The sequence below is a fragment of the Mustelus asterias genome, chromosome 20, assembly GCF_964213995.1.
Source record: "Mustelus asterias chromosome 20, sMusAst1.hap1.1, whole genome shotgun sequence".
Classification (NCBI taxonomy): domain Eukaryota; kingdom Metazoa; phylum Chordata; class Chondrichthyes; order Carcharhiniformes; family Triakidae; genus Mustelus; species Mustelus asterias.
Genome location: NC_135820.1, coordinates 42,310,826 through 42,323,254, shown reverse-complemented (window position 1 = coordinate 42,323,254; position 12,429 = coordinate 42,310,826). Strand labels below are relative to the sequence as shown.

The following is a 12,429-nucleotide window of genomic DNA, read 5'->3' as shown; positions in this document are numbered from 1 at the left end:
GCACTGGAGTGTCAGCCAAGCTTATGTGCTCAAGTCTCCGGTGTGCATCTTGAACCGACGATCAGCTGACTCAGAGATGAGAGTGCAACCATGGAGCCATAACTGACAAATGTTGTAACCCCATAATGCCAATGTTTGAGCCCTCGAATACAAACTGCATGAATACTTTTGATGATCCGTCACTTCAAAAAAAATTGAAGCTCAGTCTTCAAACAAAATGCAACGCAGGTTATCAGCGTGGGTGCTTCTCACTGGAAGCATACATCCGTGTCACTCAACACTCTTGTGAACTTTGTGCATTTCCACAATTTAAATAAATGAATACTTATGCAAACGCTACAAATACAGCTATTGTCTGCCTTCATCCCTTTAGCATAGGTGGGTGGGGAAGGTTGGAGATAAAAGTGATTAGCAATTTGCAAATGACTTACTCACTGAATTGGAAAATACTGAAATTTTCAAACCTTTAAACGTTGTGGTGGGACCAGCCATGGAATGTGAAGACTAACAGGCTCAGTAACTGAATTACTTGCCCATATTTGCATTGTTCAAAAAAAATCATGAATTACCATGTCAGCAAAAGCAACAGAAAGAAAAATGCTGCATGAAAGATTTCCACACGTTGGAAATATTTTAAAAATTGCTTCAATGGCTCTGTACACCAATCGTTCTTCCCTCTTAAAATTCTTAAATTTTAAAACCAGCATTTAAAAAAAAAACACTTTGGCCAATACTGAATCCCAAAAGTATTTTGAAATCCTTTAAGTTTAAATTCCTTATATTTCTTTTGAATCAAATTATCTTATGGAGATTTGAGTCTTTACAAATAATAGATGATTTTAAATTTCTACATTTAAACACTTTTGCAAAACTAAAACCTTTAGTTAGCTGTTTTGTTTCTTGCCCTCTCTGAGCTCATCATATCCATTATTGGGGGGAAGGGGGGATCAGGATATTGAATTCGATGATCAGCCATGATCAAAATGAATGGCGGAGCAGGCTCGAAGGGCTGATTGGCCTACTCCTGCTTCTAGTTTCTATGTTTCCAGACTCACTTCCTGTTCCCTCAATCTTGTTCCCACTAACTTGCTCATCATCCAACATTCCCTCCTGGTCTCCACATGAGTCGACATTGTGAAGGTTCTCTCTCTTCAGGTATCCCTTTTCTGTTTAAATGCCATCATCTCTCTCCGCACAAAAAAACTTATTTTAAGCCCTCTGTCTTTACAAACTTCTATTCCTTCGCCAACGTCTTTTTCCCCTTGAGTATGTTGCTTCCCAAATTCGTTCTCATCTTTCCCGGAAATCCATGTCTGAATCTCTCCAATCAGGTTTTCACCTCTGCCACAGTACAAAATGGCTTTTATCAGGGTCATAATTGATATCCTTTATGACTGTGACAAAGGTAAACTTTCTCTCCTCAGCCTTCTCAATCTGTCTGCAACACAGCAGACTACACCAAGCCTCTTCCAACAGCTCTCCACTGACATCCAGCTGGGTGGGACTGCTCTCACCTGGTTCTATTCATAGAATCATACAGTGCGGAAAGAGGCCATTCGGCCCATCAACTTTGCACCAACCGCAATCCCACCCAGGCCCTATCCCCATGACCCCATGCATTTACCCTGCTTGTCCCCCTGACGCTAGGGGGCAATTTAGCATGGCCAATACATCTAATCTTTGGACTGTGGGAGAAAACCGGAGCACCCGGAGGAAACCCACGCAGACACAGGGAGAACGTGCAAACTCCACACAGACAGTGACCCAAGGAGGGAATCGAACCCGGATCCCTGGTGCAATGAGGCAGCAGTGCTGTGCAACTGTGCCACCATGCTGCCCGATTCTTACCTTTCTAATTGTAGCCACTGAATCGCTTAGAATGGCTCTCTCTGTTCTCATGTCCTCCAAGGCTCTAGACTTGATTCCCTCCTATTTTTTTATCTACACAGTGACCCTTGGTGACATCATCCAAAGGCATAGCGTTAGTTTTCACATGTACACTGACAACACCTAACTCACCACCACCTCTCACAACTTTTCCACTGTTGGGGGGGCTGGTCGGAGGTGGGGTGTGGTGGTAACAGTAGGGAGGTAGACAGAAAAGCGAAGTGGGCTACCTTGTTAATTGGGCATGTCATTGGGGAGCTGGTTAGGAGCTCATCCTCTGACTACCTGAGATTTTCACCGTGACAGGAGCTGGCCAGCTGCGTCTTGGCGGGAACTGGTGGCACAGTGGTTAGCACTGCAGCCTCACAGCGCTAGGGACCCGGATTCGATTCCCGGCTTGGGTCACTGTCTGTGTGGAGTTTGCACGTTCTTCCCGTGTCTGCATGGGTTTCCTCTGGGTGCTCCGGTTTCCTCTCACAGTCTGAAAGACGTGCTGGTTAGTTGCATTGACCCGAATAGGCGCCAGAGTGTGGTGACTCGTGGAATTTCACAGTAACTTTATTGCAGCCTTACTTGTGACTAATAAATAAACTTTAACGGGGTCGGCAGCACTGAAATGGTTTCATTTGATGAAAAAGAAAATGAAAGTTTGGGACAACTAAAATCTATCTAACAGCGGTGAAATTTTAATAGCCAACATTTCCCTACCCTAACCCAGGTCCCAACTTTCCATTCCTCCTGACAAGTTTGAAGGTGAAACTTCTCTAATGTTTTTTAAGACCATTCATAAAAGGGAGCCACAGCAATAGCTGCCAATTCAGGCCAGAACTTAGCCCACTTCTGAGGAGATTACATCACAACTCGGAGTTAAATCTGTCTCTCCCCCCACAGATGCTGCCAGACCTGCTGAATACTTCCAGCATTTTCTATTTTTATTGCTTGTCAAGTTTTGTCCTTGTTATAATGGAGCACTGAAGTCATGTCTAGTCTGGAGCTGCAGTGAATGACCCTCACTATGAGCTCGTTCTCTAAGCATTCTGTAATAAAGACTGTTCGCATTACATGGGATACCTGTAATGATTGATCAGTTGAAGTGTCAGCTCTTGGTGATCATAAGCCAAGCTCTGTTCAATTAATTTTTTAATGTGCTGAGTTGAAAGAAGTGTAAAATGGAATCTAAAGGTTATTTTAGAATCGAGCAACAAACTGTTACAATGTTCTCTCAGAAATCTGACTTTTCCAATGATATTCTACTTGTGTTTTAATTGATTGACTTTTTTTTCTGCAGAATGACAATATGTTTTGCACTTAACCATCAAAAATCACCAAAATGAAACATTGAGATCATGCGCCAGGAACAGTGGACTTGTTATTCTATCAAAGTTGGGACTTTTAAAAATGAACAGACTGAACTGACTGCGGCTTTACATGAATGCTCACTGACGTGTCGCCATCAATGTTAATGCCAGATGAGGTGCTGTAGACAGACTGATATGATCAGGTTACTGTCACAATAAAGATCTGGGCAAGATCAGCTGGTTATACCAAGTGAGTGAGCACTGTTAGCAACTGTCAGCTCTGACAAAGGGTATCCAGACTTGAAATGTTGGCTCTATTCCCTCTCCACAGATGCTTTCAGACTTGCTGAGTTTCTCCAGCATTTTCTGTTTTTGTTTCGGATTCCAGCGTCTGCAGTATTTTGCCTTTATTATAGCACTTTTATTGTGTCTGTTACTCACTGGTACAAACTAGTTAAAGATAAGAATTTTGTTAGTCCATCCTTTTATCAATCCATCTGGATGTGTGAGGGTGGCATTTATCCATCATTAAATGATAATTAGCCGCCCCTCACCTCCATTTCTTTAAATTTAAGCTTACTTATTAGTGTCACAAGTAGGCTTACATTAACACTGCAATGAAGTTACTGTGAAAATCCCCAGTCGCCACACTCTGGTGCCTCTTCGAGTACACTGAGGGAGAATTTAGCACGGCCAATGCACCTAACCAGCACATCTTTCAGACTGTGGGAGGAAACAAGAGGAAACCCACGCAGATACGGGGAGAACCTGCAGACTCCACACAGTGATCCAAGCCAGGAATTGAACCCGAGTCTCTAGCGCTGTGAGGCAGCAGTGCTAACCACTGTGCAACCGTGCCGCCCCTTTTTAATTATGGGACTTGTTCTTCAATATGAGATTCAAGAAATGCTACAAAGTAAAGCTTTTAATTGTTGTCACATGCACGAACTGAACTGGTATATGGACTTATGGAATCTTCTCTATGATTGCAATAAAAGATCAATAGAAATCTAGCAGTTCATAGAATCATAGAATCCCTACAGTGCAGAAGGATGCCACTCGGCCCACCAACTCTCTGTGACAGAGTACCTTACCCAGGTCCTTTTCCCCCACCCTATCCCCGTAGTCACACACATTTACCCCGCTAACCAACACATCTTGGTACACTAAGGGGCAATTTAGTATGGTCAATCTACCTAACCTGCACATCTTTGGGTTGTGGGAGGAAACGGGAGCACCAGTTGTTAAGATTTTAGTTAGAACCCAAATTACATAACCCTTTCTATTTGTTTTGTTGAAGTCAGGACAGAATATAAAATAAAACTTACTTGCAGGGAGGTTTGGGTTTTGGCCAATGAAATGGATGAGGAGGCATCAGAAAAACTGGATCAATACTATAGACATCTTTCTTCACATCCTGACAAGGCACTGAAAACTCGGCAAAATTCAGTGTGGAAAAGCTGCCAAGTTTTTCATCTTTACACATGTCAGTTTTAAGGGAGGATGGTGGAGTAAGATCCATGATCCGGGCCTTTATTGGAAGCAATTCACCCAAGTCATTGTTGGAATCGGTGGTGAGAGTGCTCATAGCGTCGGCAAGACTTGCAGAATTTGAAAATTGGTGCAAATTGGGTTCATCTCTTGAGATAACTCTTGGTGAAGCCTGTGGCGAGGGAGTTCTTGAACGGTCGCAGGAATGCCTCCTCTTTCCACAGGGTGATGATGACCTCGAGGAAGGGCGGGGGGTTGGGGACGGTGACCTTGCACCCTGCCAATTTTCAACATGGGTTGATGGGGAGTTGACGGGTGATGTTCTCGGAGAATGGTGAGCACCCTGACCTTGATATTCTTCAGAGCCATTCTTTGGTGAGACGCATGGAGATGTTAATGGAGACGTCTGAGGGGACATGCCATAATGGGAACAGCTTGACTCATGAGACACAAAGGAATGCCAACTTGTGGACGAGCCACTACTGGCTGGACTGAGTGGGTCTCTGTATACGATGCTTTCTGAGCCTGGCACAGGCAAAGTAACTCGAGGAACCGTAGTGGGAGGATGATATGCTTGCTCTCCGCAGCTGACTGCATGTGGAGTTATGTGGAACAGTCCAGGTGACGGCGTGATCTCGATTCTTGGGCTTTCGACTCCAGATGACACAGGGGGCTTTGTAGCTTCCAGATAGTACTTGAAATCTCTGTTTTCCATTTGGCCATATTCACTCATATGTTCTCCAGTCAGTACTGCAGATGCCATGGAGCTACATGACTGAGATCCATAGTGGGAGACATCCATTGTTGGATAAACAATCCCAGAAGGAGGAACAATGCCTTTGTGAGAAGCAGCAACATTTTCTGCCTCTGAAAGAAAGGAACATCATGTTAATGTTTTGCAAGTTCATAAATCTGTAAGTGGGTAGCGGTATCCATATTTTTCAAACTGTCAATTAGCACCCTGATACTCTTAGGCCTGTCTACAACCTGGAAGGTGTAAACGAAACCTAATCTGAACCTTAGAAGAATGTTGCACCAATTTGGATTCTGAGAATTGAAGTAGAGCTGAAAGTTCATAGGGAAGGGAGCTAACCACCCTTATACTGAAATGATGGCCCAGATTTTGCAGTTGTAATAAAGTGAAACTGTCAGCAATGGAAGTTTTCTGTACATGAACAGTTAAATGCGGAAATCCAGAAGTTTCTGTCAGCAATTATCTGCTCCCCCACGGAGTACGTTGTTGAAGTCCCCACAGGTGACAATCTTTGACAATCATTGATTGATCTGATAGGAACTTTCCTGCTTTTTCCCCCAGTACCAATCCCTGAAAATCATCTTAAAGAGGTACTATTGTGCTTTTAATGGTGCACTATGCCATAACTACTGCTGAACAACCTCTTTGTCCTGGAAAACTAATTTTACATTTTATGGAATGTCAGCTTCTCCAATATGAGAGAGAAATGTGATAGTTTAATATAATGGCCCAAATCTTCCGAGAAGCGGCAATCAACGTCTACTTTTCTGTGCCTCACAGTAGCTCCACATTTCTGGCCAAGACTTCTTATCCAAGCTCCTTCAGCAATGCTGAACATGACTGGAATTCTCCGGTCTCGTCTACCCCACTACTGCTGTCAGCGAGAACAGAGAATTTGGCGTTCAGCCACATTTCCATTCACAGCAGCGGGACAGGATAATTCCAGCCGCAGGCAAGGTTGGAGAATTCCGACCCTGGTCTCCAACAATCCGGAGACTAGAAGACCTGGGCCAACAATTTGTAATGTTTGTTTGTGATATTTCAGCTTCTAATGTGTAATTCCCAATCCTTACTTCTCTCCCTACAAAGTTTATAAAAATTAGAAGATAATTGGCTTATTTTACTTCCTGGTGTGCTGTCTGTGAGCATTCTTCAGTGTGATTGGCTGCTTACCCTAATTGATGGCATACTTGTTGCAGGATGTTTGGAGATCTCCTTGACTTGGTGGCAGATGCAAATTAACACCACCGAGATCTTTGCGGACAGCTTATAGAGTCATAAAATCTTAGAGATATACAGCACAGAAACAGGCCCTTCGGCCCAACTCGTCCATGCTGACCAGATTTCCTAAATTGAACTTCCAGGTCAGCAGCAAGTATTAATGTTTCACTGCTGACCACAAAATTGAGCCTCTTTATTTTTGTCTTTGAGTCACTGAGCCAACTTATACCTAGATTAGCCCAACGTAGTTTTAAAACATAATGCCATATTTTTGATGATCAATACAGAAATCTTCAAATTTGACAAGACTTTTTCCAGGATGTGAAGCTATTATTTAAACTGACTAAAATAAGTGGGAAATAGGGAAACAAAACTAGAAAAAAAATCCAGATCAGATACTATCTTATTTGCCCTTCTGTTTATTTTATGTGTGATTACGCTGAATGCTTTATACGCATCTCATGCACTGGTGTTGATGTGATAAGATACTGCTGTTATTATAGCCTCTTCTAACAATGTAATGGGTTTTTTAAAGCATGCACATTAAAATCCTAAATAAAAGATGCTTAAAATGTAAAGCTTAAGCTGTTTACTGCTGCACTGCACAAAGAGATGGCAGGTCAGTTGTCCATTTCTTTTAGCTGATCTCAGCTAGGTCAGTGCTAAAGGCACAACTGATACTCCAAGCTACACACCATCCTAATTTTTTATTTTATTGCCACGCCTGCCCTGGAATTGGGGTGGGTACGGCTTGCAGAACGGAATTCTCCATTGGCCTCAGGCAGGATTTTACGAGCCTCGCCCGAGCGAGGTTGTAAAATACCGGCCTACATTACTGTTCCTTCACTGTCACTGGGTCAAAAAGTCTAGCACTTCCATCCTAACGACACTGTGGGTGTTCCTGCTTTACATAGACTGCAGCAGTTCCAGAAGGGGGTTCTATCACCACCTTCACACGGGCAATTAGGATGGGGCAACAAATAGTAGCCTTCTCAGTGATGCTCACATCCCAGGAACACATTTTTTAAAAACCTAAACCTAACAGGGAGGAGGGTAAATTCCGCATCTGATCTCTATACAGGGATTCCTGTTAGAAGCAGACAAATGTGACACTGAACTAGAAACTAGGAAGGTTCCAATATCAGTCATTGGCCTATGTTGAGTTAGTTAACCTTAGTCTTCCTGAGCACAGGTAGGAAGGACATTAAAGCTGGCCTCACCTGGACCTTGCAAGCTTATGACATTGGCTACAAACAAAATTGAGTTGTGATGCCCATACAGTCAAATAGTCTGCCAGTGTTCAATGTTTTAGCTCACACATTAACAACAACCATCTAATTTTGATATGACTGGCACCCAGGGAATTGCAACTCAGCATGATAAGTGTTGAGGTCAAAGGAAGAATATTGGAGGTCAGGGGAAACACATTCTTTCAAAATATATTACAGGGATATTCACATTTTTCTATTAAAATGCTACCAGGCAATAAAATAAGGAAAAGTTTGGTGTACGATCGATTTACCATTACTTCTACAATAGCAATCATGTATTTTTGTCATAACCAGCACCAGTTCTGATTTTATATTTCTGCCAAATAGTTACAAATAAACAAAATGTCTTGCAGTACAGTCAATGGAATATCTGCACATTAAATCTTGTTCCTAATAGATAATATTTACATTTGAATGGAAATCTCTGCTGCTCTTTAACTCTTTAAAGTTAATTACACGCAGGATTTCAGATTTACATAAATCAAGTCAGAAATTGTGCTGTCATTTATTTTGAACTCCCATATTTCCAAGAAGTATTTCACCACATCCATGGGTTTTGTTTCATAATGATATTTGGTTGCAGAAAACTTATCCGTTAATCGGAAGTGTGAAGCAGTTATGGAAGAGTAGCTCCACTATCTACCTTCATACTTGCTTAATACAAATTTAACAGTATGAAGTATTGAGCACAAAATGGATAGTCAGCTCATTATACCCTCTATTACTGGGTCATGCACTCTCTCTCTCATCAACTCTCCTGAGGAAGCAAATAACCTTTGTGAAAAATACTCTTCCCTGGCCTGATGACAACACAAAAAAGACTCCACCGCCTGCAATTAATATCATTCAACCATGAACAATTCCGTGCTACAAATAGCATCCGTTCAATTGACCAACTTTGTGTTTCAGATTTGCTTCCACTCAGAGCAGTCCTCAACGGCCAGTTGATGAAATAAGCAAAGCTCAGAGACAGTAACCACGTGCAACCTTCAATCTCAAACTTGAGATTCAAACTTATCTATTCCCAGAAGTGAAAACCAATGCTGCTGACCATTATGAAACTCAGCTCCCATTGCTGTACAGCCTGTATTCATCAGTGAGGAACTATGCTAAACAAGACAGCGCATTCTGAAAGAAATGTTGCATCAATACCGATAATACACGATTGCTTTAGTGCAATGTGAGTACAGTCGTAGAACCACATTCTAGCGCCATTTTTACTCAACGTAGTACTAAGCTAGAATCAATTTACTTTAACTGCAAGTTGCTTGATATAAATAAGTTGTGACCACCTTTTTGATTTGATTTGATTTGCTTTATTATTGTCACATGTATAAGTATACAATGGAAAGTATTGTTTCTTGTGCGCGATACAAAGCATACCGTACATAGAGAAGGAAAGGAGAGGGTGCAGAATGTCACAGCTAGGATGTAGAGAAAGATCAACTTAATATAAGGTAGGTCCTTTCAAAAGTCTGAAGGAATAAGCTGTTCTTGAGTCAAGTTTTTAGGTTAGCTATCTTAGAAATCCTACAGCACAGAAAGAGGTCATTCGGCCCATTGAGTCTGCACTGATCACAATCCCACCCAGGCCCTACCCCCATATCCCTACATATTTACCCACTAATCCCTCTAACCTACGCATCCCAGGACACTAAGGGCAATTTTAGCATGGCCAACCAACCTAACCCGCACATCTTTGGACTGCACCTGGAGGAAACCCACGCAGGCACAAGGAGAATGTGCAAACTCCACAGACAGTGACCCAAGCCGGGAATCGAACCCAGGTCCCTGGAGCCGTGAAGCAGCAGTGCTAACCACTGTGCTACCATGCCACCCTGTATTTCTTAGCTGTATTTCTTAGCATGATTAAACTCCTAATAGTCTAATTACTGCTCATCAAAGTCTGTACTCACAAAGTTTCAATGTGAAAAAGTGAAAGAAATGTTATTTTTACAAGTCTGTAACTGATTTTTAAAGCCTTTCTTAAACAAGTAGGTCAGAGACACATGTGCCTCATGTCACAATTATAATATTCGAATTCGCACTGCGAAACTAAGCTCTTTAAAAATGATACTTTTTGATGACAAAATAAAATTGCTTACAAACCTTTTGTGGCAAAGTCTTCATCGTGACTATTATCAAAAAGTACCGAAAAATCAAATTCTTCTGAGTCGACCTGCTGGTCTGGTACATTGTAAATGAAGCTCATCTGTCTCCACTTGTGAGACTTTCACCACCTTCGTTTTGAACACGGGGTTTCACGGAGCAAAAGTACTTCAACTGGTTCTGTATCTTTCTCACTGCACAAAGAAATGAACCAGGTGTCTTTTCAACTCATCAGATTTTGTTGTCAAAGTACCGGGTGGCGGAGGAAGGCTGCACAGCCAATGAAGAACTAGCTGGCTGCAAACCCAAAACAATAAAAGCTACTACAAAGTGCTGGGCAAATTTCAGCTGCAAGTCTTTCCCTGGGTGGCTCAATGACACCACTCTCGAATTGACAAGTTCAACAATAGCTGCTTCCTGTTACAACTACAACGTGCAGAAAACAGGCGTGTCCTTTGAACTCAGGCACCCAACTCACTCAGTCAGTGTCGGTGGAACACGCCTCTTAATGATAGACGGCAGCAGGAGCTCAACTTAAAAATAAACAGTGGAAACACTAAATATCTAAGAATGAGTTTCCGCACTTGAACTTGAAAGTTGTGTTATGTAAATATTTTTACGTTGGGAAATGGACACATAATAAATAGGTGTAAAAAATGAAGTTATATCACTGACAATGTGTACAGGTGGAACTTAAACATAATATCACTGGTTTTCAGCAACCACTGTAAGCTATTAACACCATCTAAATATAACCTAGTCAGTTCCTGTTAAGAGTTTTTCCTGTTTGCTGCACATATGTATTGAAGGTGATTTGTTTAAGGCTAACATGTACAATTATAGTATTGGCGTGTAAAGAACAGCCACATTGTTGTTAAGCACTGAACTACACAGTGCTTCTCAATATACCCTCTGGTTGACATTGCCAAATGTGTTGTTTGGTACGAAAGCAAAATAATTTCCTACCTGAACAACTTAAAGCATTGAGATAATTGTGATGAACTGCACTTTGAGATGTAGCTATGATTTTTTTTTAAATCACCTGAAAGGATTCTGTTAGCAAAAATAAATATAATGGATTTAAATAAAAACTGAATTTTCAGTTTGGATTCATTGAACCGCAGTATAAAGGGTGATTTCCCCTAGATCCTCAAGTGTCAAAGAGCCTTGAAGGGGCCAAGCTGGTGTCTCATGCTGCCAAAGCCAGCATTTAAGTTTAGGCCTCATTTAGCACAAGATGCCACCTTGTTAAAGGAAATACTGGAAATGGCTATTTGAGGATCTTCAAGGGCTGGGAGCCGATTAAAGAGGTTGCATAACATTTTGGTGGCCAATGCTTGCATTAACGCAAACTCTTCACAGCAACCAGCTGAGTAAGAGTAAACAATTTGTTGCTGAGGATTCTGTAAGTTACTTAAAATCATATTCAGCTCAGGTGTCTGCTTGCTGCTTTGAAGAGGTGGTTTGAAACGCATGGGTGTCTTTAGGGGTCAGTTTAGGAAGACTCCACCGACACTCTATCAAAGTTTATTTTGAAAATTCTGAGGACTTCAATGAAAGAGTGTTTGTGCTGTTTTCCCTTAGAGAAGTCACCAGGAGAAAGTGTGTGTGGTTACGGGCATCTTACTGGTATCCTCCTTGGTTGGAAGAGGACTTGGAGAAGGATATGATGCCAGATGGAATAACACCAACAACAGCAGGAAAGAGAGCAAAGAGGACACCATTCCTATTGTGGGTCTGGAACATTCCTCTTTGCCTACTAGGATCTCTAGTGTCATGTCTGTGAGTCTTCTCCCTGGACCCCTAATCCTTCTCTCTGGATCCCTCCGCCTTCACCCTGGATCCTTGAGCCTTCTCCCTGGACCCCTGATCCTTCTCCCTAGACCCCTGATCCTTCTCCCTGGATCCTTGAGCCTTCTTCCTGCATCCCTGAGTCTTCTCCCTGGATTTCTTGGCCTTCCCCCTGGATCCCTGAGCCTTCTCCATGGTCATTGAGTCTTCTCCCTGGATTTCTCAGCCTTTTCCCTGAGTCCTTGAGCCTTCTCCCTGGATCCCTGTGCCATCCTGAAACAGACAGGTGTGTCTCAGCCGGTGCGCTTCACATTTTCTGTGGTAGAGAGTGTGAGGAGCCAACATTATACTTCTCCAGAAAAATTGCTTTGAGCCAGTGCTTTGAGAGCCAAACTTGCAGGTGTTTGTTTTAGTTCTTCCAGACAACTTCAAATTATGGTAAACAGCAGTTAGCACCAAGGCTACAAGCGAAAACCAGGCGCCCAAACAAACATGTCTTAGCACAGCAGCCACTTCACGCCTGTTTACGCTTTTTCATCAAATTGACCCCAGTGTACAGCTAATAACTTCCTGATTTTAGCCACCAGCTATTGATAAGAACAATGTA

General features: G+C 42.2%; 1 protein-coding gene across 2 annotated transcripts in view; it reads right to left on the bottom strand.

Moving 5' to 3' along the window:
* LOC144508484 (nuclear factor of activated T-cells, cytoplasmic 2-like) overlaps positions 1 to 10,382 on the bottom strand; it is a 133,181-nt gene extending 122,799 nt beyond the window's left edge. For both annotated transcript variants that reach the window (XM_078236448.1, XM_078236447.1), the window contains exons 1-2: positions 10,032 to 10,382; positions 4,514 to 5,543 (exon numbers count right to left, since the gene is read on the bottom strand). In XM_078236448.1, coding sequence (XP_078092574.1) covers positions 4,514 to 5,543; positions 10,032 to 10,134 — 1,133 coding nt within the window. In that variant the 5' untranslated portion in view covers positions 10,135 to 10,382. The remainder of the gene's footprint in view (positions 1 to 4,513; positions 5,544 to 10,031) is intronic.
* Between the last annotated feature and the right edge of the window lie 2,047 nt (positions 10,383 to 12,429).